Source organism: Anoplolepis gracilipes, chromosome 6, assembly GCF_047496725.1.
Source record: "Anoplolepis gracilipes chromosome 6, ASM4749672v1, whole genome shotgun sequence".
Classification (NCBI taxonomy): Eukaryota; Metazoa; Arthropoda; class Insecta; order Hymenoptera; family Formicidae; genus Anoplolepis; species Anoplolepis gracilipes.
This window is the reverse complement of record NC_132975.1, coordinates 14,407,585-14,434,783: the sequence shown is the minus strand read 5'-3', so window position 1 is coordinate 14,434,783 and position 27,199 is coordinate 14,407,585. Positions and strand designations below refer to the sequence as shown.

General features: G+C 32.7%; 2 protein-coding genes and 1 long non-coding RNA gene across 6 annotated transcripts in view; 2 read left to right on the top strand and 1 right to left on the bottom strand.

The window, feature by feature from the left end:
• Positions 1 to 9,159, top strand: part of LOC140666535 (lachesin) — a 177,405-nt gene extending 168,246 nt beyond the window's left edge. Inside the window, exons 10-11 of one of the 2 annotated variants that reach the window (XM_072893809.1) lie at positions 5,007 to 5,105; positions 7,718 to 9,159. In XM_072893809.1, coding sequence (XP_072749910.1) covers positions 5,007 to 5,105; positions 7,718 to 7,788 — 170 coding nt within the window. In that variant the 3' untranslated portion in view covers positions 7,789 to 9,159. The remainder of the gene's footprint in view (positions 1 to 5,006; positions 5,106 to 7,717) is intronic. The other variant, XM_072893810.1, reaches the window with a different exon arrangement.
• LOC140666541 (uncharacterized) overlaps positions 1 to 27,199 on the bottom strand; it is a 180,828-nt gene that overhangs the window by 148,441 nt on the left and 5,188 nt on the right. The window contains exons 2-3 of one of the 2 annotated variants that reach the window (XR_012046777.1): positions 21,665 to 21,728; positions 15,703 to 15,836 (exon numbers count right to left, since the gene is read on the bottom strand). This is a non-coding gene — a long non-coding RNA (uncharacterized lncRNA). The remainder of the gene's footprint in view (positions 1 to 15,702; positions 15,837 to 21,664; positions 21,729 to 27,199) is intronic. The other variant, XR_012046778.1, reaches the window with a different exon arrangement.
• Positions 18,334 to 26,587, top strand: LOC140666537 (venom acid phosphatase Acph-1-like). Of its 2 annotated transcripts, XM_072893814.1 has the most exons (8): positions 18,334 to 18,477; positions 22,740 to 22,835; positions 23,006 to 23,137; positions 23,217 to 23,327; positions 23,701 to 23,966; positions 24,395 to 24,672; positions 25,132 to 25,337; positions 25,446 to 26,587. In XM_072893814.1, exons 3-8 carry the CDS (start codon positions 23,018 to 23,020, stop codon positions 25,608 to 25,610), a joined length of 1,146 nt encoding a protein of 381 aa, XP_072749915.1. In that variant the 5' UTR covers positions 18,334 to 18,477; positions 22,740 to 22,835; positions 23,006 to 23,017; the 3' UTR covers positions 25,611 to 26,587. The 2 variants fall into 2 exon arrangements, with proteins under 2 accessions (XP_072749915.1, XP_072749916.1); XM_072893815.1 differs by lacking the exon at positions 18,334 to 18,477 and having other exon boundaries at positions 22,722 to 22,835.

The following is a 27,199-nucleotide window of genomic DNA, read 5'->3' as shown; positions in this document are numbered from 1 at the left end:
CGCCCGAGTCCGTTTTCATCTCTCTCTCTTATTTTCTTGAGCAGTTTATTTTTATGCTATCTTCTTTCCTTAACATATCTATTTGACTTATATTTCTCTTTTGGTCCACCAGAATCTTTTTTTACATCCACGCATGTTACGCGATTTCACCAACAACTTCTTATTTCGCATAGCATTATACATTTTTTTTCTCACGTAATTTATTTCATTTCTTTTATCCCCCATCGCGTCCATCGCTTTTTATAATGCGTAGTCGCCCCCTTCTCTCTTATTTACGCCGTCGCTTCTCGTTATTTGTATCGTTGAAAATTAAAGGGCACAAGTGTACACTTAAGATTAAACAGAAGATTTGCTCGCGGGTTTCCTTCGCGCGGAAGGAAACCCAAGCATAAACAGCCCCTTATTTGCTCGTAGTGACTTGCGACAATCTGTCGTTGAGAATACCTAAACATAGCGCGCGCTGCATCTTAACTTTCCGTATAAGACGGTATAATGCTATTCATGTGACGCAGCACGAGAGGTACGTTTACTTGTAAATGTGAAGCGGCGTATTGTATAAAAAAACATATTTATAATTTTCGCATAAGACGCATCTATTGTATCGACATATTTGTACGTCAAAGGGATCAAAAGATATTTAAAAAAAATTTCTTTATATAACGAAATATATATATATATATATATATATATATATATATATATTGCGTAGCTACGTCGCCGGTAAATTGTGACGATTCATGTACTCTAAGCTATCGTATGATTGCGCCTTTCACAGGTATTCTCTATTTTCGTCTCTCGTTTAGCTCGCATTTCACGACGGCAAATTACAGAAGCAACCGTACCCGGCCTACGGCGATAAGTCACTTTGAGGTTCCGATGGGAAACAGAGCAAGTATTGTCGCGGTATCGTGACATCTCCCGGAGTACATATGCCCTTAGGTGTCGCTTAATTCCCCGGGGCAGCGTTACCTGCCTGTAATTCTGGGAGAGCATGTATAGCGATTGGTTTAGCCGCGTGCCTTCGTACGATTAACACGTCTCCTATTCTATCGTACGTATATAATGCGTACAGTAGTATCATGGAGAATAGAGAAAGGAAAATTTAAAAAAAGAAACGCAATTTGGGATCAATTTATTTTCTTCACTTTTTTTGAATAAATAAAATTGAATTAGACGAAAGGAGAGATTGAGTTTCTTGCAAATGTATACATTTTAGAGGTTTTATCGGAAAAGAGTTAAGGATCGGGGGAGTCGATAAACGGTAATTTTCTTAAAGCGTGATTAAAGTAAATTCTCGAAGAATTCAGCAAGAAATCCTGCCCGTCCTTGCGTGTCGGTTCGGTGAAATTATTTATGACATGAATCAACATCGTAAAGAGACGCGTTAATTACAAGTACAACATTGCCGTGGCAATATTGCGCGCCGCGTGACACGGCCGTATAAGTTTAGATCTCAGCGTGCGCACGACCTTAGACCGCTGTTAATTTTCTTGGGGAACAAGTTAGCCAGGCAGCTGCACCTCAGGGACACAAGTAGCATTGACTTTGTCGCGCGTGCCAATATCGGCCAACATCAGCTCGCCCGAGAAGCGAGCGTATACACGCGGATCGTTTAATATTCACGGAATTCAGAATGCGGGCTAAATTCGCACACAGTTTCAGCGAAAATTCATTAAATATTGCGTCGACCTGTTTTCGAATCCGCGCAAACGTGTGAATGAATAAGTGCGAATATCTCGCGACTCGAGGCGAAAAATCAAACATAATAACCGTCAATTAAATTCTCATTTTTTTTAAAGCTCTTCTTTCCAGTCTTTTCTTGTTTCCCCTTTAAAATCGAGAAAATTATAAAAGCACAAAAATAAATAGTTTTTTCGAATTATACTTGATGTAAAATTACACGACATTTTATCTTTTTGATGAATTATTTTAGAGTAGATACTTTTCTACAAATGCAATTGCAATTTTTTTTAGAACCGATATATATTTTATTTTGATAAATTTATTGAACATGTATCAATACACCATTTAACACCTCGTTTTAATATATATATATATATATATATATATATATATATATATAATAAATTATGTTTAATACAGAAATACCGATATATCGGAGGATTACATTCTTACAGATGCGACTCGTGCGTTTTTTTTTCATATTTTAGATATTTCTAAAAATAGTACTATGAAAGAGAAGAGATAGTAATACAGATACATGTAATGATACACCGGTGAATGTTTCATCGCAGTTTTATATGCGACACGTGAATTTAGGTCAGAGCGTCTGAAAACGTTTATCAATATTTTTTTATTTTTTTCTACTATAAAGCGGGCTCATATAAAAGCAAATTCTCGTGTTAATTTATATATATATATATATATTTATATGACGTATGTTTAATGAACGTATTGATTTCTAAATAAGTACAATAAGTGGAAATTAAATATTTTATTTTTCTGAAATGTATAATATTTGATGATTAATGACGCTAACGTTTTAAATTTATTGAGGTTACAAGGAGCTAACAACGGAATTACAATTTTAACACAAGTTACATATAAATTTCTTCATTTGTGTTTTTATTTTAACTGTGTATTTTTTGATAAAGGGAGGAATATACTAAACCTGACATATGTTTTTTGAAACTGATATACATATATCGTTATTCCTCAGCGAAATGAAGGTACACTCTACCATGACTGTAATATAAACTTGCTCCGCTTATTGAGTTTGCTCATCAGAAGCCTATGCTTGTACATTCGTTGCCTCGTTTATATGCTAAATCAGTTTGTATCGAAAATTATTCAAATTTAAAAATGTTTTTCTCGCGACTCCTACGACAAATCATATTATTTACAGTAATAACTAATATATTATATCAATTTACATGTAAATTTTTAAATTGATTTCATATGTTTTAAATTTATTTGTGTTTATCATTTTTTTTTATCTTTCTGTATATCTTTTCAATTATGGTTTCAAAGACTAGTTTCTTCAATTTCACTCCTTTTTTAAAAAGGGAAATCATTTGTTCAAACATTTAAAATAATATTATCAAAACTGAGATGCAAGAGCGGTAAAAGAGCACAATCTCTAGTAAATGTTCACGCTGTAAATTTTTATATTAAACAATTAAAAGAGCTAGAGTCTAAAAACGATATGTCAGTTTTAATATTTATTCTTCTTTTCTTCCAATGTTTTCTCTTTTTTGAAACCTTACCTCATCTCTCGCAATTGTGTCGACTATCTCCATAACAAAATTCCAAGTTGCTATACAGATAACACCCTCCCACGAGCTTACACGGGTCCGTGCTCTCGCAGCTATATACGTTCCCTAAATACGTCGTCGCCAACATACCATATAGCCACAGAAACAGAGCCGCCCGCGTCGCGATAGAGATTCTCGCATATAGGAAACTATAGAACTGACCCTACCCTCAGGGCAGGCAGCAGCGTGATACGTATAGCGCATGATACACACTGTCACTGTTAATGTTTGGCCGAGATTTGCATACGTCTGTCTAGCCTATCCATTGCGTCGCCGTACAACGGTGTCTCACCTCGTTGTCCGAGGGTGTATCCGGCCGTGGTGGAGACCTTACGTACTATCAGCTACCCGGTATTATGCACACATGGACATGTGCATACACGGTGGCGCAAGCGCTCTACACCGTCATGATCGCCCATTACCTTGCCCGAAATAGGCTATCGTGCCAAGATCGTGTTCCTCGACCTCGCCTTGCCCAAACTAGCTTGCATTGCTCTGCCTCGGGGGCCGTGAACTTACAAATCTAATCAGCGGGAAGGGGCGGGAACGAACGAAGACACAAAGCGGTATTCACGAGCAGCTTTGCTCCGCGAGTATCTCGAAATTAAGCCGTAAGCGCAGGTTGTGCCGGTCCTGCTATTTCCTGTTCCTCGTGTTAGACGCACTTGCGTCTGTCGGTGGAGCTTTAGTCAATTTACCGCTCACACACAGCTGTGGAAAAGTCATAGAAATTCATAAAAACGAGCAGTTTTAATTTTACGATAAATAACGAGAAATACTAAGAATGTGTCGATAGATGAAAACTGTGAATAAATTGGAAAAAAAAAAATTGTAGAATTTTTATGTAAATTTTAACGTAATTTATTATTATTATTTTCTCATAAAATATTTATATTTAGAGATATAATTACATCGTAAATAAAAATAATATATATAAAGGTATATTAATTGTTTAGCCGGTGAAATGAAATTTATTTGAGCGTCAAAAAAAAAAAAAAAAGTTTTACTAGATATTAATCATATATGTGTTTTAAATATCATTTGTTTAAATTTTGTAATATTTATTTGTTCATGTGTCTCTCTCTCTCTCTTAATTCGCTAGCGTATAATACACGGCATAGACGACGTGAACACGTGATGTATATATATAATACATAAGTCTGACTGTGTAATTTTATCAAAATATACTCGTAGCGCGAATTCTATTTCGTTACAAGAATGTAATCCGAACCGGCGGGCTAGCGACACAAGCGTGTGTCGTGACATGGATAGAATCTACTTGGCGCGGGATAAGGGAATTGTGTTTACCCGGAGTTTGCATACTAGTTAACGCGTTTGCCACCCACTTTATGCGTAACAGGCTCGTAAACATCTTCAGTCGAGAGGGCCACTCGTCGCACATCCCTTTGTCCGCGGTTCCACAGGCTATGCGAATCGCACAATCTCCTTTCGCTCCTTCTGTACTCTGTCTCTCAGATCTCGTCCCCTCTGAGACAACCCTGACTTTATACCGTGCAGTCTCGAGGCGAGATTCAATTTTTAATTCATTTCCGTAACATCCGGAAAACACAAATTGCTTCTAATACACAGTGAATTTCTCAACTCGACGAGATATTTTTATCAAAGCTCTTGTATTTCATTTATCATTAACGTTACGCCGACGTACTTCTCAAAATCATTTTTTTTTTTCACATTAATAATATTTCTCATCTTTTGTATTTTTCTCTCAAGGTACCAAGTTCCAGTCAAACCTTAACGAAATCGGAAGATCGGAGCAAAAGTCATCTGAGCTGGATAGGAAAAGAAATTACAACTGGCCTCCCGATAAGGGTAAGTTTGATATTTAATTTTTTTTTTTTTTTTTGTTATAAACTTGATAAATTTTTCCCAAAAAGAGATCATATTCGCGTAAAAGTACATTTCTTTTTTCACACTAATAACATTCATTCGAGAGAGAGAGAGAGAGAGAGAGAGAGAGAGAGAAAGAGAGATATCAGTATCAAAAAAAAAAAAAAAATAATTCTATTATTATAATTATTATAATTCTATTGTTATAGCGCGTAATAAATTCGAATTTAATGCGACCGATTAAGCGATACACCGGATGCCGAACAATAAACGGATGCGCGATTAAAATTCTCGTGGATTTCGGTACGAGCTTGCACACGAGGAGACAAAACGCGACAAGTTTTCCTCTCGGAAGGTGCGGTTTATCTGGCATTTCGCGGCTCCGCCACGGCATTTAAACGGCTGCGTTTCTACCGCGTTTCCGAGCGCGGGTCCAGGCCAGGTGTAGCACCTTTCATAATTCCGCCGAGCCTTCGGCATTATCGGATAATTCTTTTCTACGCTCGCATTTTTTTCCCCCTTTCCCCGTCCGGCTTCTCATCTTCCCCCTTCCCTCCCCCCCTTTCCCCCCTCCCATTCCTTCTTCGGTAATTCAATCCCCGTTCGTTCCCCCATACCGGTCCCTCAATATCTCGCTCGACCGCGGTTACTTTTAAAAAGAATTTGCATAATGGCGCAGTGTGAAAATCCGGAGACGATCGCGATAGTCTCGCAGAAGTAGGTAATTTTGCATGGAAAAAGGGCGGAACCGTAACGAGGGAAACTGCTTTGCAAACCTCCGCATGTAAGCGTCTTCGCAAATGAAGACGGGTGCGAGAAATAACGAATGTTGTGCGCGAGAGGACCCGGAAAATTGTGTTCCAACGTAAAACGCTAACAAGGACTACTCGACGAGAGAAGCTTGGTCTTAATTTCGTTGTAAAGTCACAAGCTGAGGTTGATATCAGACAATTGCGATGGATTCGATATCCGATATTGGTAAAAGATACGGGAGACTGCGCGTGTCATGCACATCTCACAACATCATATATCGTTTTTTTTTTTTTTTTTTTTTATTATATCGGATTAGTGTATACATATATTTATTTATTACGTTAGATTATTAGTTATATTTATTATTATAATTATTATTTTTAATAGATATTTTTCTACTATAAATTTTAGTAATATTTCTCAGGAGTGAAACGGTCAAGTCAAATTTTTATATATGTATGTTAGACATTTTATTTTTTTCGTGATAGACGTCGTAGATGTAGGAAATTATCTACTAAGAAATATAATAATAACTAATAATATAGTGAATAAATTTAATTATCAACAAATAAACTCTTTCTAATAAATTCTTAGGTTTATACTAAAATTATATCAATTTGAACTTTTAAAAATCTAATATGACAGACCGTCATCCGTACTCATTTTCCGCGCGCGATGAGATAATGAGATATAAATATCGATCATAAATACATAACGCCGCGCACCATTCTTCTCTCGTAGAGTTGAAAAGAAGGAGAAAGGAGAGAAAGAGAAAAAGTGGGATAGAAGGAGAAATCGCGAATTGAAGGAAGGTAAGATCGTACAAAAGTAGCGAAGCGAAGAAATTCTCTCGGGGCAGCACAGCAGAGGCCGGATAAAAGAAAGGGGAGTCGAGGCAACTTACTGCTTGCGCGAGCTTTTGGATGAGACTCGGAGAAGACGAAGAAAGGGTCTTGGAAGAGGGTGGATGAAGGGAACGACGGGGTGGTGGACGGAACGGGTGATCCGGAGGCGGCGGCCCACCGGGTTGTTTCTGATTCGTAATTAGAGATGAGTGAGGCCGGGAAAAGGCCGGAGAATATATTTCTCTCCAAGCGAGTAATAGCTAACGGTACGCAGCAAGCCAACCGGAAGAATAACTGACTTCCCATTTTTCCCGATTTTTTTTCTCTCCTCCCTTTGCGTTCTATCCTTTTTCCACCCCTTCTGTATATCTATCTACCTCGCTCCTCGGTCTGTCGGCCATCGGCACCTTTTCCTCCCTTCCCCCCCCCCCCGCCCTCCTCTCCCCTCTCTTTTTGCTCCCCTGTGTTTCCACTCGGAGGGAAAGGGATTCTTTCGTGGCAAGCTTCGTGCAACGGGGTAACGACAGATTCTCGTCGAGGAGTCCTTGATTGTGCATTGACCTCTCGAGGCTGTCGATGGTGAGAGAGCCTTCGGTTTTTTTTTTTTTTTTTTTCTTTTTTTTTATTTGCGTGTTGTCTCGTGGCAACGAGAGCGAATATAACCCGGTGTTAGTACTGTTTCTTTGAGATGTCGAGAATCTCTTAAAATATAGACGTATTTCCAAATATGTTGATAAAGTTCTAACTATTTAAAAAGACGACTATGTGAAAATCACTTCTTACATAGATCTATCGATGTCTTATAATTAATTCAAAGATTTGTTATTAATATGAATGTCGAAATGTCTATTCTTGAAATAGAGCACAGCACTAATTATTGATTTTTACGTAGGTATTTAAATTGTTGCGCATAATTAAATTTAGAAATATTTTTTTCCACAAAAAATCTTCCAATGTGCCTTTTGTCCTAAATAGTGAAATTTTGTCTAATTCCAGATTCAGCAACGGGCGTGACGACGACCGTGACGCTACTACTAATTAGTCTGGCCGTAACGATAATTCGATAAACAAAATCCAAGTTCTCGTCATTGATACGCGATAGGTGTTGATTCTCCCTAATTATAAAGAACTCGATTAAAAACTAAAGGGAAGGAAAATTAGAATTTAAACGATACACAAAAGGAGACCGACGCGAATACATATATACTCCTACAGTCCATACGTATGCATACACACACACACACACACACACATATATACACATATGTACACATAATTACACACGAGTGACACAAAGACTGACCGAGGTAGTTAACGTTCGTATTAAATGACGGAGAATAATTTACGCGCGTGCCAAGTTAGTGTAGCGACAAAGTTCAAGAGTGGCCAACAATTGAAGGAACACGAATCCCCCACCGATCCCCCTCATTGTAAGATTGCGTGTGTGTGTATGTGTGTGTGTGTATGTGTGTGTCTTCTTGTGTGTACGTGTGCATGAACTCAGACGAGGGTGAGATGCGCGGAATGGGCGATGGGCGGAACCACGAGAACGAAAAAGGGATGATATTAACAAAGTGCAACGACTATCGCTTTCAATGTAATATATTGTATAACGCCGTAATCAATGACGCAAACAACAAATACCAGTGATCCCGTCTCTGCGAGTGCAATTTGAGAACGTGTGAGAATGAGTCGTTATATTTTTTAACTGCATCATGGGAGAATTTTAGTCGCGCGATAATCCCAGTATTTCGGAATATCAAAACGAAACCACTCGAGCTTAATATTGGATTAAAGTTTACGACTGAGAAAAAGAGCCCCATCCCCGATGGGATTTTGAACTATTTTTAACTTTATACACCCGTTCGAAAAAAAAATATGGTTTTTTTCCTATTTCATTAGTATACGTAATAAAGAGATTTTCAATTTTTATTGACAATATGTAGAAGAGAATTGCGTTTGAAGATCATTCGTACATGTAATGATGCGTGTATCTCGAGAGAACAGTCGCGCGAGAGTGTAAATCGCGTTTCAAACAGAGTTTAGATATTTTTTGTCATCAAGTCCGACTCGTGTCAAGTTGCGATGTATTCCTTAAGCATCGGCAACTTTTTTTTTTCGGATACTATGGCATTGCGCGAGCGCGTATTATCTCTAACATCGATTCTCCCCTTCTTCCCTCCGCAGACACACCCTTTCTGTTCTGCCAAGAGTACATTCCAAATCCTCCGATTCTCCACCTCGTTCGAGCCCTTGCATCCTTACGTACGAAATCATGGATCCCATCTGGATACTTGAGATTAAAACGTCAGATTCGGTACAGAGAAGTTGCTCTCGCTTAAGGAGACTGTCGAAGGTAGTAGGGGGACGACGCAAAGGGGGAGAAAAAGAAAATGAAAAATTTGCGGCGAAAGAAGTGAAACGGAATGGAGATATAGTATGACGAGGAATTCATTGATTGCAAAGTAGGTTTCTTCGAAACCGCATATAAATTTGAAAATAAAAAATTATATCGATTTTTCTTTGTTGTTATTGAAATAAATTGATTCTTTTCTGCGTGTCAAAATTCATACTCGATAAAAAAGATTTATAGAATGTGCCAAAGCAATTAATTTATACGAATCAGATGGTAATCTTTCCTTATCAACTGTCATAAATAATAATGTAAGACAGATATAAATTGACTTATATATTTGTTTATTAATTTCAAGATGATGAAACAGCAATTAATTTATACGAATCAGATGGTAATCTTTCCTTATCAACTGTCATAAATAATAATGTAAGACAGATATAAATTGACTTATATATTTGTTTATTAATTTCAAGATGATGAAACAGCTTTCAGCACATTTTATCACGATAATGTGGCGCTTCTGCAATATGTGGGGGGGGGGGGTATAAATAATAGACATGCGAAGAAGGATAATTTATTATTACCATTTGCGTTTCTCTTTGTTGTTATTGAAATAAATTGATTCTTCCGCGTGTCAAAACTCATACTCGATAAAAAAGATTCATGTGCCGAATGCTATTAATTTATTAATGAATTAATTGAATTTGAAAATTTTTCCTTCTCATTATCAACTGTCATAAATAAATTTGACTTATATGTTTAATAATTAATTTAAAGATAATGAAACAACAGGTTTCGGCACATTTTATCACGACACGCTATCGCGATATGAGGGATATAAATAATAGACACGCGAAGAAGGACAATTTATTATCACGTTTTGCATTTGTCGTTTCTGACGTCATAATCCCAGATAAGTACAACGAATGATCTTAAGCGTAGCATTAAAAGCTTATCTTTTATTACCTGACTTTTATTGTACTCGTTATTTTTATGTTCGCACAAACACACAAAAAATGTTCTTGTAAAAATTAACTGTCCTTATAACGTACACGATGAAACAGATCGACAGGTATGCATTTCAGATTTCATTCATCATACATTAACATGGAGATGAATTTTCCAGTTAGAAATCTCTCCGCAAGATTGGAGAATCGGGAGGAAATAAATGCAAAATAAATTAGAACCTTGTCCGTGAATGTGTGATCGAATCCCGTTTCACCACGCCGTTACATCGCGCGATCAATTTGTTTACGCGTTAATTGATCAAATTGGGATTTGTTCGTAGACGGTCGCGAGCGGCTGCCACGTCGGTTTTAAGCGGGCTTCGAACTACTTAGGAATATCCATTATTCAGCGTACATCTTGTTTAAAGCAACAGGTTCGAGAGTCCCTGCACTCTGCGCGCAAAGGAGTTAATGCCCGGTACGGATTAAAGAAGGGAACGGCCCGACTTAGGGATTACGTAGGACTTACCCTGATGAGGTCTGTAATCGTATCATTCGCGAGACTACCTCTCGGTCTTGTAACCTTTTAAGAGTCATAAGCATGACAAGATCACGCGCTCGCGTCGCAGTTTTCTCTGGGTGCAGTGCAATCTGCAAATCTTATCGCGACAAATTCGAATCCCGATCTGCTCAACGCAAACCAACGATTGTTTCTCAGACTGTCAAACGAAATGTTTGTGCGCGTTTACGCGTGAAGGATTAACCGGCGTGAAAAGATATTCTTTGTACGTGCATTGTAAACGGTTCGATTTTGGTAAAATAAAATTATGAAAGTCTATAGAAAAGAGCAGTTTTTAGAAAAAAAAACAAAAAAAAAAGATTGCGAGAGAAATGTTTCACAGCCTAGATTGCATTTAATAACGATATTTAAATGCAATTTTAAAATACATTTTTATATTTAGCATCACAATGAATTACGTAAAAAATGTTTCTTAATATTATCATCTTTTTCATATATAAATTTATTCAGTTCAATCTTTTAATATATGTAAAAATGCTCCTTAATATTATTACTTTCTTTTTCATAAATTTATTCACTTCAATCTTCTAATCGTCTTACCTAATTTTCAGAGGAAATATGAATATTTTAAAATTCTTTTCTAAAGATAATTGTATTCAATCCGGGGCGCAGCGTGATGTCATTTATTTCAAAACATTAATAGGCACGGCCGATTATTTATAAATGATATTTGAACATTTTATTTTCATGACTTTTATCAGTCATAGAGCTGCATACATATACACATACACACACACACACACACACACACACACACACACAAACAGGGATGCGCGAGCCAGAAAACAAAGTATATTTTATAATTCTACGCGAGAGGAAGATTCTCAAAAGAGTCAGTGTTTAATATTTTAAATAACTTGGTCTTCGCAAAAAGCGAAAAATTAAGCAGCAAAATAAAAATAAGTCGGTCGTGCCTAAAAATACTCAAAAAACGTCGGCTCTCGAGAATCGATCTCTGCCGTTAACTCACATAGAGCTCGCATTAGCACATATGTATGTACGTATGTATATGATTGTGCACATTGTAAAGCAACAGTGATTTCTTGTGCGTAACATGCGTAATGCCATTTTCCGTTAGCGTCGTATTTTCTTTCGGATTTCTTCGAAATCTTATCTAAATCATAAATCCAAAACGTACTATCGGAAAAAATCACAAAATTATTGCAAATCACCCGTTAACTTGAAAGGACGGCAAAAATGATATAATTGAAATTATAAAATAATTTTCAATATCTAAAACAAACACTCCTACGTCACGGACAATGACTTATAATTTAATTCGCGATTGGCTAAGGGAAAATGGCGATAAAAATTATTTGAATTATCGGTCTAAGGGTGCTCGAATGTTGACTCGTCTCATCGACGAATCCTGTAAATATACAAGTATACAAGTGATAAGGATTACACGTAGAGTAAGCTTCGTCAGAGTGTCGTAAATAGTGTGCGGCGTGTCACGTACGCCGACATATGTCATTAATTCGTTTTTCCGTTTTTCGCAATTTCCGCTTTTCAGTTCATTCGTACGCCGTCGTTCCCCGCACGGAGAAATTTCCCGCGCACAAGGGTAAAATCTTAGCGAGTGATATTTTGACCTAATGAGTAATATACGGATCGACGTGAGAAATTCGCCGTCTCGGCGTTATAAGCGCGCGACGAGACATATTAAACGCGAAGGTATATATGTATACATAACACGCAAATTATAAATATGAAAAAATACAAATATATTATATATATAAATATAAATATACGAATTACGGGGGACTATATTGAGTATATATATATATATATATATGTTAAATAATATATTACGATATGCTTTGCGACGTTGAGTTGAATGTTGTTATTTACAAGAAAACAAAAAGAAACGAGAAATTCTTGTGAATATTCTCGACATATGTAATAAAACAAGGGGTTACGTAAGAACTCTACAAATTGTGTTTTTCTTCTCGTTCGGTATCCCTCATCTCAACCTTTTTTGATGAATATAAAATCCATTCTTTTTATGTGAAACAGCATATAAAAAGGGAGAAAAAAACCTGTAAACTTTATTTCTTAATTTATAATTTATCTCTCGTGCACCGCGATCCATTACATTAAAATTATAGTAATATAAGAAGAAAAAAAATGTGAAGGGGAGAAAAAATTTTAACTTTTGATCACAAATGAGCTTTCACTGCTAAATTATCTGATTCGTTTATTTGAATTATTTGATCTTAGTTCTTTACCCTAATTAAACATTCAAGTCTACGTGATTACGGGGAACTCTGAAAACGTTTCATACCCCGACTCACGAGTCTGTTTGCCACAGGTAAGCTAAATACAGACTGTGAGAGAGGGGTGGAAGAGGAAAAGAGGGAAGCAACATTCGGCGCTAGGCTGCTGTTCGTAATATTTGGACCGTGTGAATCCGCAAAGTGAGACGCTATCTACCATCGACGGATTAAATCTCAGGCCGACGACTATGTGTTTATGTGCTTTCCAGCCATGAGCGAGCCATGAGGAGGGGAAACGGGGACAGGAGGAGGAACGTTCACGAAAGTTCAACAACGTCGGATACGTCGGCGTAGCGGAGATAACCGGATCGCGCTAGAAGATCGAGAAGGAGTATGTGTCAACCTTTACACAATACTTTGCCGTCTATTGTCGTTGACATTGTAACACAAGCCGCGATTCGCCGGTCGGCATACTAACCGCGGGATTAATTCCACGTGCGGCCCAAGACGGGCTGGCTATACGCGTAACACGTCATACGCGTATAGCGTTACCCCACCGACAAGTTACTATCAGTTTATAAGCCCATAAGCCCGGCAATCGCTAATTAAAACCGCGCTGTTTCTCGTTCGAGAATTATAGGACGAAATTGTGGCGGAAGTTTAGCAGCGTTTAATCGATACGGTTCGTTTATTCAGCTCTCGACGCATCCGTTATACGTCAGTAAGATATATCGGAAGATTTTTTTTTTTTTTTAATTTTGATTTAAATAGTTGGAGTTATTTATAACTTTTAATACTGAAACTCTACGTATTTATCAGATTTGATTCTTAATAATCACGAAGAAAATATATATCTTAACATTTGGATGGATTAAAAATTTACGATAAATTTTACAAGACTTGTTCACTCTAAAAAAATTACTAAAACGAACATACATACATTATGCTTTAAATTTCTATATCTTTGCAAAATTTTTTCAGAATAACAACGTACGTATCGTTTTAAAAAAATGGATAATTACCACGATGCATGTTGTGTATAGTTTGCAAGACATTTGGAGAGTGACTTTTTGCGGTGACCGAAGAGAAGGGAAAAAACTTGAATGAAATCTTGATGAGAGCTGAGTTGTTGGCAAGAGTAGGCATTGCAGCAGATTATGAATTAAATTTACTTTCGGACTTGCTCTTCCTCTCTGTGTTGGTCTCTTTTACTTCATAATAGGTACGGTCCATGTCGAGCGGCTGCTTCGCCAAGTATTTCCGCCGACCTCATTCATTCGTGCTTCTCTTTTCTCCAACGCCCTCTTTCCCTTCGTTCAGCCGCATTGTCAAAGTGTTCTTTTCCTCTCGAGAGAATCGCCGAAAAGTACTCGCGAACATTATCACGAAGTGGATAAGTATAAATTTATCCATCAAATTTTTTTATTAATTTTTCCAGAGAATCTTGCAGCGAAATTTTGAAATTAAGAAACCTTTATTAAATGTAATAGAAAATTTAAAACTTTAAATAAGACTTAAAATTTGTTAATTATCTTATTATAGAAAATATTGGAATGATCGAAAATTGAGTTTAATTGTGCGAAATTTAATTATGTTCATTAATTTGAAAGATATAAAGAAAGAAGTGTGCAAGAGATTTTTAGAGATTTTTCTAATAAAAATCAGCGAACAAAAAATGCAGGAAAAGGCAAGAGACAGATGTTCACAAGATGTGCACAGAATTACTGTATGTCACGTACGATGAAATAGTCGATATAATTTTGCTCGCTCAACGAGAATTCGTTATCTTGATTATGGTGTAGAGAAGAAAAAGTAGACGCGCGCGCGGTAAAAGTTCTATATTTGATGTCAGAAGAAGTTAACACATTGTTCTAGCTAGTCGATATTTATTCTCCGAAATGGCATGAACAAATTATTTCTAATAATGTCGCAATTATCGCTGAGTGGCCACGAGAATGTCTTAATATGGGACGATTTTCTTAAATTTTGTGTGCGGCAGAAAATATAAGAGAAAAGTAATAAAGAGATAGCTGTCATCATTCGAGAATAAAACACAAAAAATATTTTTTCTATCAGTGTATCGTTCGAGTAAATCAAAAACATGTTTTATATTAATACGTACATTAAACTGAAAAAAGGAAAATATTTCAAACAAGGATTAAAATGTCAAATTTATAAAGTGGCACTCGCAAGATAATATAACATGAACAAAATAATTATTAATTTTAATCATGAGGATCGAGAACGATTTGTGCACGATTGATATAATCGCGAAAACATTTCAACATAGATAATGATGTAAATACGAGAGAATGATATTATCATATATCGATACAACTGAAAATATGACACACAAGACGAGTGGAACGAAGAGCGCCGGCGGCGGCGGCTCGTATCATGCATATTCGGCGCGAAGAATTCAACCCCTATACGGGGTGGATTCTTAGTACGAGCCGCGTGGAAGTCCGGGAATCCGCAATCCGTTTACGAATTTCGAACGGCAAGGTAATGGCTCGTGCGTAGTCGCGCGGTTAGAAATTACAATTCGAATTCCAGTGCCGTGGCTGACGACGGGGGTGAGAGAGAAGCGGAGCGGGGAGAAATCGAGGAAAGAGATGGGCACGGATATTGGAGTAAGGCAGGGGGATACGACGCTAGGAAACGGATAGAAGTGGAGGAGGTATACCAGGGGAGGCCGGCAGTTGACCCGCGCGCGCGGATATAACGGCTTTTCGACCTATTCGCCAACATTCTGGAATTGTAATCGCAGTTCAATTCGACATGTTCTACGCACGTCGTAGTCACCCCGTTTCGGCTCCCCCTCCTGCTCCTCTTCCTTTCAGGCGGTTACGATCCGGTCGGATTCCATTTTAATTACTTACCCCTTCGATCAGCGTCGTCCGTATACCTCCGTTGTGTTCCGGCATCTCACGTCGCGTGTGACATATTTCCTTCGACGTGTTACTTCTCACTTGACGATAAATGGCACCCTCGAATCACGATGCTATTCTCGATTCTGTAAAAATAAGAAAAATCTCCTTATTTAAAATTGAATTTTTTTCGCAAATTAAATTTTACATTCGTAAAAACATATGATAAGATGTGATTCTATTTTCTGTTTAATCTCGAAAGAAGAGAGAATTTGATTCGATATAATTTTAAGAACTAAAAGTAAATGATCGCAAAAAAATAATGTTCCTCTTCTAATCTATCGTTTCTTTATTTTTGTTATTGTCGTAACTCGACCGAATTAATAATAAAAAATGATAAAAGTAAAATCGAAGTAAAGCAAGGACACAAAAGTTAATAAAAGTTTAGGAAAAAGTCATAAGCTAAGCGTTAAATGTAAAGCAATTAAAATTAAGATATTAAGAAGCATCAAATTAAGAAAGATCAAACAAAAAATTGCAAATATAATAAATGAAATAAGATGTCACGAAAAGTTAAATGCAGAGCAACCATAATTAAGATATTAAGAAGCATAAAATTAAGAAAGAAAGATCAAACAAAAAATTGTAAAAATAATAAATAAAATAAGATGTCACGAAACGTTAAATATAGAGTCATCAAAATTAAGATATTAAGAAGCATAAAATTAACAAAGAAAGATCAAACATAAAATTGCAAAGATAATCAATGAAATAAGATGTCACGAAAAGAAAGAAAGTCACGATCACATTTGCCCAAAATGATAAGTACCGCATCGGCATAAAAATAATATTACAAACAATAAATATCGCGGAGTACGGTACGTGTACCGATCAGGGTCACTGCATTCTTTCTCAATCTTAATAAATGAAATATATATATCAGATCACGAGAAACATCGAGGAACTTTTAAATTGTCATATCGCAACCGACAAGTTAACCGCGAACCTTTAATGTAAAAGTAGAAACAGTGTAAAACAACTACATAAGTATATTCTTCTACGAAAAGTAAGTACGGAGTGATCTTTACTTATTGTTAGTGATAAATCCCGAAAAAGTCCCATTCCTAGCAGCTACTGGCGCAACATTACATAGAGATTATTAAAGAGAAACTTGTTTATACCTAAAATATTGTTTATCCTTATAGTTGTGAATTCGAACTAGGTCTTGAATTCTTTCAGTAATTGACAAATGTTTTCCAATACAAATTTATTAAGTTACGTTTTATGCGTTACATAAGATTAATAAAAAATACAATTTATATAGTTAATTCTTATTCTTATATTAATTTTAATATTAAAAATATTAGAAAACATATGATATTTCTATTAATTTTCAGATCTAAAACGTGGTAATTGTAACGAGAGAGAGAGAGAGAGAGAGAGAGAGAAAAATATATATGTATATCAAAACTGTCAAAATATAATTTGCATTGGTAAAGAAACAGATTTTTAACTTATGATTTTTTTAAGACTATTCAGGTAATTTTAGGCTAGAAGTAATTTTGTTTACTCTTAATCAATAATGCAAATAATGTCTTAGAGCATTCGTTATCTTGTAGTTAATTGCTACAATAAAATTTGTGATGACATAAATATCTGTAATAACTGATTTAAAGAATGAAAGATAATATCGTAACGTCGAATAATAAAAGTACAGCAATGAGAAATACATGCTAAAATTACAAGGACTCTATTTGATACGTAGATAATATCTAGCTAATCTTTTGGACGTATAAATTCCAAAAAGTTTGTTCCCTAAGACTATGTGCGCAACATATTACTTACAATTTTTTTCTAGACTTTTAAAAAATAAAAATTAATAAATTCCCTTTTTTCTCCTTCTTTTAATTTCTTTTAAATCAAAGTAATATTGCGTTATATTAATTACGTAAATCACGTATAATTATATTACATACATTTTTTTGCCATTTTGGAGTCGATTTTTTTCTCTTAGCAAGAAATTAAAAATATCAAAAGTAATGAATATCTCTGACATTTCCAAAAATGTCGCGGTTAACAGATTTAAGTTCTTAGGAAATTTTCAATTTTAATAACGAAAAAATTGAAATATTCTCAAAGAGATTAGTGGAATTTAAGAACCGAGATAGTTTATTTTTATTTGAGTTTGATTTTTTTGTCAAGACGAAAAAGTATTGTGCTGTGAGGCAAAGAATAACCAGAATAGACATCAGATGTATGTAAAAGAAAGATGATTTTTATATAAAAAATCTTTATAATAAGGAACTGAAAGGTGACAGGTGTATTTTCAGTTCTAATTTTTTTAATTTTCTCCACAATTTCATGACGTAAAGATCAAAAATACATGTATATTTTATTGTTGAAGAAATCAAAAATTGCTTTGCAAAATACCGTGTAATCACACGTTATTATTTTTTTTCCTTACTTTTATCTTCACTGTTATCAACGACTTAGTAGAATTACATAATTAAACATACATATATATAATGTGCAGTTATTATATCTCAGATCTTTAGATTAATATTCATTACGTATAAATAGCGAGTGGGAGTATTGAAAAAGATCGTGCATAGGAGGTTCGTTGCAGAGAAGTGTAACCAGTTTGTTGCAATCAAATTAATAATTACTCAATCATTTATCTATCGTTAGTACCCAATAGTAACAAAAATATTTCAACATAAAACACAAAAATCGTCAAAAAAATCGTATTGAAGAGTCCTGGACATTGCAAAGTAAAATCTAAACGTTGTAAGTATGTAAAATATAAATGATGTAACATTATAATAATGAGCAGTTGCAAGTATTCAATTTTTTCAATAACTTTAAATTAACTAAAGAATCTATCATTAAAAAATAACATAAAAATAATAGAATATTTCATGCATATATTTGATTAGAATATAATTATAAAGATAAAACATGTTAATTAATTAAATCAAAGCGATAACAAAGTGATTATTTTTAATATCGGTATTTTTAATATTTAAAAAAAAACTTTTATTTTGAAGTAGACAAATAAAATTTCTTGAATAATTGAAGCGATTAAATGGAATAATTGACAATTTAGAGTACATTGATTTTTCAATTATAAAAGATTAAGAGACTCGTCATGACAATAAATTATTAGTTTATTCCATTATTAGCCAAATAACTCGACTTGCACTCTAATTTATTAACCGAAGCTCTGAAAAATCAATGCTCTGGTCGGAAATCTTTTCTATACATATATATACATTTGTTCGTCTATAAAATCTCCTATTTCACCATCAAGCATATAAAAGAACCTAACGATACTTGTACAATTATTTTAGAATTATTATCATTTCTTATATCTCGTTTCATCCGTGCAGTTACGTGCTCATTCGTTCATTCGGTATTCATATCCTCATTCGAACATTCGCGTAGTTCATCAGTATTAAACTTAGAAAGAAAGTTGGCCTCTGTGCGGTTCGCGAACCACTTTATACTTTTCCTCCGCTTTTAAACCTCTTGTACGGCAAGTTTCTCTAATGAGAAGTGATATATTTTAGATTCATTGAATTGAAATCCGATTCTTTTTTTTCCTCATTTTATGCTTAAAAAATTTCCCAAACACTTACATATTACCTTGTCGCTGTAATAATGTCGATCTAGTAAGCTTTCTTTTCGAAATTAATTTAGATTTATCTGCGAGATTTGGATTATTTTTTTTATGATTCTCATATTCCTTGAATATTCGTACTAGAACAGAAAAACAAAAAGGAAAGAGACGAGATTCACATTTCGAATTAAAATAATTCTCAATATTCACCAGAATCCTTTTTCTTCATTTTAAAAATTAAAAAAACTTACAAGATTAAGCTGAGAAATTCAATGGTAATTTTAAAATTAACAATTTAACTATTTTTTCCTCTGATTGTCGAAATGCATATTTGGAAAAATTATGAACCAAGATGAATCGCATATAAACAATTTGTGGATATTTAAAATGCAAAGAGACACTAGCTCTCTCAAATAATTATTCGTTTCATGAACATTATCAATGTTGAATAAATAGGCAAGTAACAGATATGGATTTTCAGAATAAATTACTCAAATACTCTGACTGCAAAATAATCGCGACGTAACAATGTTTATGGATCATGCAATTATGAGAGATTGAAAATATCATGGAAAATCCGAGCATTAAGAGCGTGTATATACTGCTAATTGTTAGATTGGTTTGTTATCATGAATATGAAACTGTTTACAATCCATATAATACTCTTTTAACGATATAGAATGTTCAGTTACAAAGTTGGATAATGTACTAATCTGACAATCAATAAAGTAAGCGTTCTTATAACAACGTAAGAAGTTTTTAATTTCTCTTATAAATCTCTAACGTAAGAACGACAATATGAAAGTGTAATATCTTGTATAGTAATATTTTATGCTCTGTATATTTTCTAATTTTAGGGTATCTATTTCCAAATAGATACCTTATATCTACGTACATATATTTCTTATCTTTATAGAGACTAAAAATATCACATTGATTTCCGGCGACTTTCATGCATAACATTCAATGTTTTATCACATTGTTTTCATTTTATGATACCGTATATAATACGAGAATATAATTTAATATTATACAAAATGTTTCAAAAATTTAATAATGGATTTAGAATTATATATATCAAATTTATAAAGTTTTTTATTGAAATTTAGAAAAATTAATTATAACATTAGGATATCTCATTCAAATTTGGAACTGGACTTCAAGTTACGATTAGTGTAATACGATATAAAAATCAATATTTTGTAAAAAAATCTTTCCAAAAGTATTCGAACCTGATAATGTAATATTAAAATTTTTTTAATTATTTTAAAATATGGTGGTTATACACTAGACATATAATTTAAAGAATCTCATCCATATGATTCATATAATCCATAATTATGATTTCTATTCGGATAGCAAGAATCAATTGACTAATATAAGGTATTTGATTATCATATACATTACATGTTACACTATTTTATTAATCCTTTCATTACTATAAATCTAATGTAGCGTACACGTAATGTATTTACAACTTTCAATCATTGGAATTTTACGGCAATTTAAGACAGCCATGTGAAATTTTTTTATAGTACATTAGACATGTAAAAAATTAAATAATAAAATTAAATAAAAAAAATAAAAAGTCAAATATTGAGAATACTTTTATAACGATGTTTATCCAACAATACATAGTATGAATTACATTGAACCGTTCTGCTATTAATCGATAGTCATTGATATGTATCTCATTAAATGCTCGTTTATTTTCAATACTCTTCAATAATTATATTAGAATTTTAGATAAAACTAGCAACATGTCTCTTCCTCTCTTTTCTTATATATAAATTATTTATAGAATTAATAAATATTAAGATCAATATATCAAGATCAAAGTCTCTACACCTCTTTCTCTGACGATAAAGTTTTATTTTTTCATCTTCTTTTACAACCGATTGACACTTACTTTTCGACGCCTCTCGTATTTTTATTACGTATATATTACATATGTATATATTTATATAATATTAGAAATAAAAAGCAAAAAATATCTTGCCTCAACACAATGGATATCATGCAATTATAGAATAAAGTTTAGCATGTAATATAATCGTTCTTTTCTTGCTGCATTGATACTATCAAACACATATTCATATTTTTGGACGTTTATATTTCTGGACTTGTTACTATTTAATATTTAAATGTGAACTATTTTTTTCAATTCTCAAATGCATTAAATAATAATTAAAAAATGGAACTAAATAATATATTTAATTACTTTTGTCTCAAAGTCGAAGTCTAATAATATCCGTATTCTTCGCATCACGTAATCAATATTGCATCAATTAGTTATTTTCACAGATTATATATTATACATATATAGAAATCTGTGGTTATTTTAACTATACTAACCTTTGTCTATATTCTATATTCATGGGAGCAACATTACCTGCTGGTCTAATATAACTTCTCGGATCTGAAAAATAAAAGCAACATATGTTATTAGTATTCAGACGATGTAATACCGATTCTTTCCATTTTTTCGCAAAATGTAATACAAAATTTATCTCTATTATTTCTTTTTATTTCTATAATTTTATAATATATGCTAAGAAAAATTATATATATATATTCTTTAGTATTAACTAAGAATAAAAATATTTAATGCTATTTTATAAGATTTATAAATTAAAGATTTATAAATTAAAGATTTATAAATTAAAAGTATTCAAAAAGACTGCTTTACTATTTTTTGATATACAATACAAAATATAAATATTTCGAATATAAGATTCTTAATGTTTACAAACAAACAATTATCAACATGACGAATAACTTGGTAAATACACCAAGTAAAATATGTGCCCTGTGCACGTTTCAATTTTTGCGGAAAAAATTAATTTCTAAAAAATTTACGCATTAACATCTGCGTATGGCTCTTATTCGTCAGGTTGATAGTTGTTCGTTTATAAAATATAAAATTTATTTGAATTTATATGCAATTTCTTTGAAATGTTTCTCTGAATTATGTTATTTTAAATATTATTTGTTATTTTAAATATATATTTATATCAAATTGATCAATATACAAATATATAAATTGTATGTATTATATGTATAGAATTTAAATTTTGGACTTTTCATTATTACATGGATTTTCATTATTACGTTTTCTAATTATTAAAAACAGTAAAACATATATAAAGATAAGGTATATATTACTCTTATGCATCATTATAATATAATATAATGAATAATATATATTCATGATTTCGTTTCTTAAATTAAAGTAGTAGATTATACCAAAAGATTATAACAAGAAAAAAATTACATATATATTGAAATTAAATTTTGAAATTACATATCTCTTGAACTTAAACACAAAATATAGTGACCTTATTTATTTATAGATTCTTTTGACCTTGTTTTGTATGAAAATCACGAAACATTTGGGTTGTTTACATTTATATGATTATATTTCAAATAGACACATACGTCAGTGGTGGTATAGATAAGGTCAAAACCGACCAGAATCATCACTTTGACGAAATACATCAAGAAGCTTAGACGTGTATCGCCTAATGTAAGTTTTTTAATTACATACACAAAATCATATTTTTATTGTACAATAGATTTACACATTATTATGAAATATTTAAAAATATTAAAAATTTAAATATGATATATTTTATTTAGTAATGGTAAATTATGATTTAGATTATATTTAAATTTTATAATTATTTACACATTTAGTAATTTTGGAGGATGGAGAAATTTCAACGTGATCTGGGAATTGCATTTATACTTTATGTCGGTTTATTTACAACATTAGGAACATGTATTCTAACATTACCAGGAAGCACGAAAATGCGATTAGTGAGCGCGGTACGATGTGAAAATTAATATTTTGTAAAAAAGATTTCTCTTAAAATACTCTAGACTAATATAATATTGAAATTTTCAGGTATTCAGACATGGCGATCGTTCAGTAGACACTGTACACAGTGAATCTTATCCAAATGATCCATATGGAAATTATACCTATTATCCAGATGGTAGCGGCCAGTTACTTAATGTAAGACATCTTACTTTTACGTTACATATCATATATATTGCATTACATTTTTAATTCTTTCACTGTTAATATTATCTAATACGTTACATATTATTATGTCTCTTGTTTAAATTTCATAATTTTCAAAAAACACAAAAATTAAGACAATTTTGCGCGATGTTGTTCATAGTATATCAAAGACAAATACGTCTAAGTAAACACGTCCGTAACAACAAAAAGATTGACATTTTTCTCATTTCTTTGTTTTTTTTCGCGTGGAAAATATTATTTCTTTATTCTTGAGTTTTTCCATCTCTTCGGAAGAAAAATTAATAAAATTATACCTTATTTTTTTCTTATTATTTATATTTATTAATAATGTTATTATATCAAGGTGGGCAAGTATAGAGCTTATCAATTTGGAAAGATGTTAAGAACCAGATACAACAGGTTTCTTGGAAATTTGTACTATCAGCCAAATATCTACGCACATAGTTCACCGATCGTTAGGACCAAGATGACCTTACAGTTAGTTCTCGCGGCACTTTATCCACCTGCTAACATACAAATATGGAATCCGCTGCTTTCTTGGCAACCAATGGATTTCTTCTTCGAGCCTTCATACCAAGATAATATAATGATACCGTTTGCGTGCCCTGTGTAAGTAATTTCTTTTCTTTTTACAATTAATAAAAATAAGTCATATATCTCCATATAATGTTTAATTATATTGATGTGAAAATAATTATGACAAATTAATGAAACAAAAAACGATACATGTAAGTCAAAACACAGTTGACAGAATTTAGATAAATATGTACAGTGATTTTGTTTTCTTATTCGAAATATTTCAAACATTTATCTTTTGGCATAATCAGGTTACATTATTAATTATTTTAATTCAATTTTAACATTTAAGACTTTTTTAGCGTTACATTCTAAAAAAAAGTGTACCATTATACTTAAAAAAGATTGTGTTGTATAAACTTTATCATAAATTTTATTATAATTATTTAATTAGAAAGATTATTTGTCTTTTTTAAATTTATTTATTTAAAATTATTTCAAATATGTGCATTTCTTTTTAGATATATCCGACTTTATAATGACATAAAAAACAGTGCAGAAGTAAAAGCAAAAGTAGCAGAGTATGCTGATATAATGAGAGAACTATCGAAATACACAGGGACAAATATTACTTCACCCTTCGACATGATGCTTTTATATGGTACTTTAATTGCAGAATCATCTGCAGAACTACGTTTACCAGAGTGGACGAAAGGCATATTTCCAAATAAACTTGTGAATGCTGTTGCTTTACAATTTGAGTTATTTAGCTATGGCAAATTAAATAGAATTAATGGAGGTATGTTGGATTCAAAAACATAAATTTTTCTTATAAATTATTCATTAAAGAATAACTTCGATTATGCGTAAAAATTATGTTTTGATAATATAAATAACATTTGGTTATAAAACTTGTTCTATTTTATTTTCTCTCAGATCATAATGATTATAAAAGCAACAAAAATATTAATTTTTTAACAAATTAAAAAAAAAGTTATTTTTATTGCAATATATTTGTTGTTATAAATAATAACAACATTCTGAAACACGTTACCGTTTTGAAATCTTTAGAATAATTACTAAAAATTGAAATGGATTATTTTGATTTAAAAAAATTGAATCTATTATTTTAATTATTACACAATTAATTGATGCATATCTTGACTATGTGTAATCTAATACAAAATGTTCATATATGCGCAAATATTGTGTCTATATATTTTTAGAAAATATTCAAATATTACGATTTTTTTTACAGGTGTATTATTACGCAAAATAATTAACGACATGAACGGAGTAATTAATGGAACTTTGAAAGATCGAAAAATCAATCTTTTTTCTGGACACGACCTAAATGTAGCCGCAATGTTGAACGCTTTAAATTTGTTTGACAACACCATTCCACCTTTCACAAGCAGTGTTATTATAGAATTGCATGAAAAGAATAATGAGTTCTTCGTCAAGGTAAGCGTCTAATAATATTTCACCTGCAGTTATCACACGTGCGACAGCACGAATAACATTTGTCACTAATGTCTAATACAACTAATGAGTAATATTTATTTTTTGTAGGTATTATATAATTTAGGCATCCCAGCAAAATTAGTAGAGAAAACCATCCCCGGCTGCGATACGTTGTGCCCATATAAAAAATTCATTGAATTAACATTGAAAACAACTGCGACGGATGAAGAATTGACATGTCCAGAAAAGATGTACAAACAGTTTAAATTTTAACGACTTATTTTTATTAATTCATTTCGTGACTTAAAAACTCTTTTATACTTGACAAAACATTTGAGAGTCGTTTAGAGTTTTTATAAGATTTTTATGAAATTTTATTTATGTATAGTAATCTTTTTTTTTTTACAAAAAAAGACGTTTAATTTGCATAAATTTGAAATAGAAGTAAAATTAACCAAGTTAATTTTACTTTACAATTCAAATAAATCGCAAGACTGCGAAAATGAAAAAATATATAGAAATATAATATATTTCTATATAATTTTTAGCTTTCCATTATTAACGTTTATTTTACTTTATTTAGATGGAATAATTTATAAAAAAAATGAAATTACAGTTTTATAATCTCTTTAAGCTTACACGTAGCGTAAAGATATATATATATATATATATATATATATATATAAAAAGGTATATATATATATATATTAGGAGAATGCCATCCCCTGAGACAACGAATTTTTATTACAGTTTTCTCATTATTATCCGGTATCGCGCACCGTTGAAAACTAGATGCCCATACGATCGCGGAAAGTTAAGTTCGTTAAGTATGCCCAGAGCCGTGTCTTATCGAAGACACGGGGCTCAGATCCTCCGCCTATCGTGCCGTAGCATAACAATTACCCTATTATTTCGCACACACTCTCGGGGCAATTCGCCGTTGGGCCTATACACCGCATATTTCCGTTCCGCGATACACTCCCCCAACGTCCATTAAGGGTAAATCTTTTCAACCGTCGCGTAAGCAGATATCAGAGCTAAAGTTTAATTTGTCTGTCTATGTTACTACTTACTTATATTGATATAAACAAATATTTATCTTATAGCATGTGAATATTTTATACAAACGACGTACATTTATTACTGACAAAGAAAAGCACTTTAAAAAAAAAACATATATATATATATAAGTATATGCTGTATACAATTTATTATGTACCATGTAATAAAATAAAGTAATGCAACAAAAATATTCTTTACTGATTGTGAGAGTTTCTTTCTGGTATTACTTGTTGTGTTCAACCGGTGACTGTTATAAATCTAAAATTAATTAATTTTTAATTAATAAATCTTTATTTTATAGATTAAGAAAATTGTTTTTCTATAATAAAAGAAAAATCCCAATGATTTTTGTAAGATAGAAATGTTATCGGAAACAATGTTATAGCATAGCATGTTCTCTTAATTTTAAAAATCATCGCGAAACTCGTCGCTAAAAGAACAGGAGGTTTCAAGCTATTGCAAAGAAAGTTCGTCTTTCTTTTTCCCTTTTCTTTCGTGCCGGACCATCCTTTTCTGTTACCCCTTTTTCTCTCCTGTAATCCTTCCCTCGCTCCATCGGGATAAACTCTTGAAATTTCCGAGAGTTGCCCGGATGAGAAGAACCAGTTCCGCACTCCTAATTCTGCGGAATTAAACTCGTGAAATCGTTCTAATTGCGGATACAAGAGCATCGGGGCACTTGCATTGAATCGAGTTGTATCGTACTTTTACGATGCGATACCGCGATTGAATTAATCATCGCTCAATTTCCGATACACGGCTTTTAAATCGTGATATATCTCGAAAGTCAACTGTGTTAA

What these genes read in the sequence shown, in the direction of transcription:
- LOC140666537 (XM_072893814.1), top strand. Translation starts at nt 23,018, where the DNA reads ATGGAGAAATTTCAACGTGATCTGGGAATTGCATTTATACTTTATGTC. An exon ending in ATTAAATAGAATTAATGGAG is followed by an intron (nt 24,673 to 25,131) that starts GTATGTTGGATT and finishes TTTTTTTTACAG; the next exon opens with GTGTATTATTACGCAAAATA. An exon ending in ATAATGAGTTCTTCGTCAAG is followed by an intron (nt 25,338 to 25,445) that starts GTAAGCGTCTAA and finishes TATTTTTTGTAG; the next exon opens with GTATTATATAATTTAGGCAT.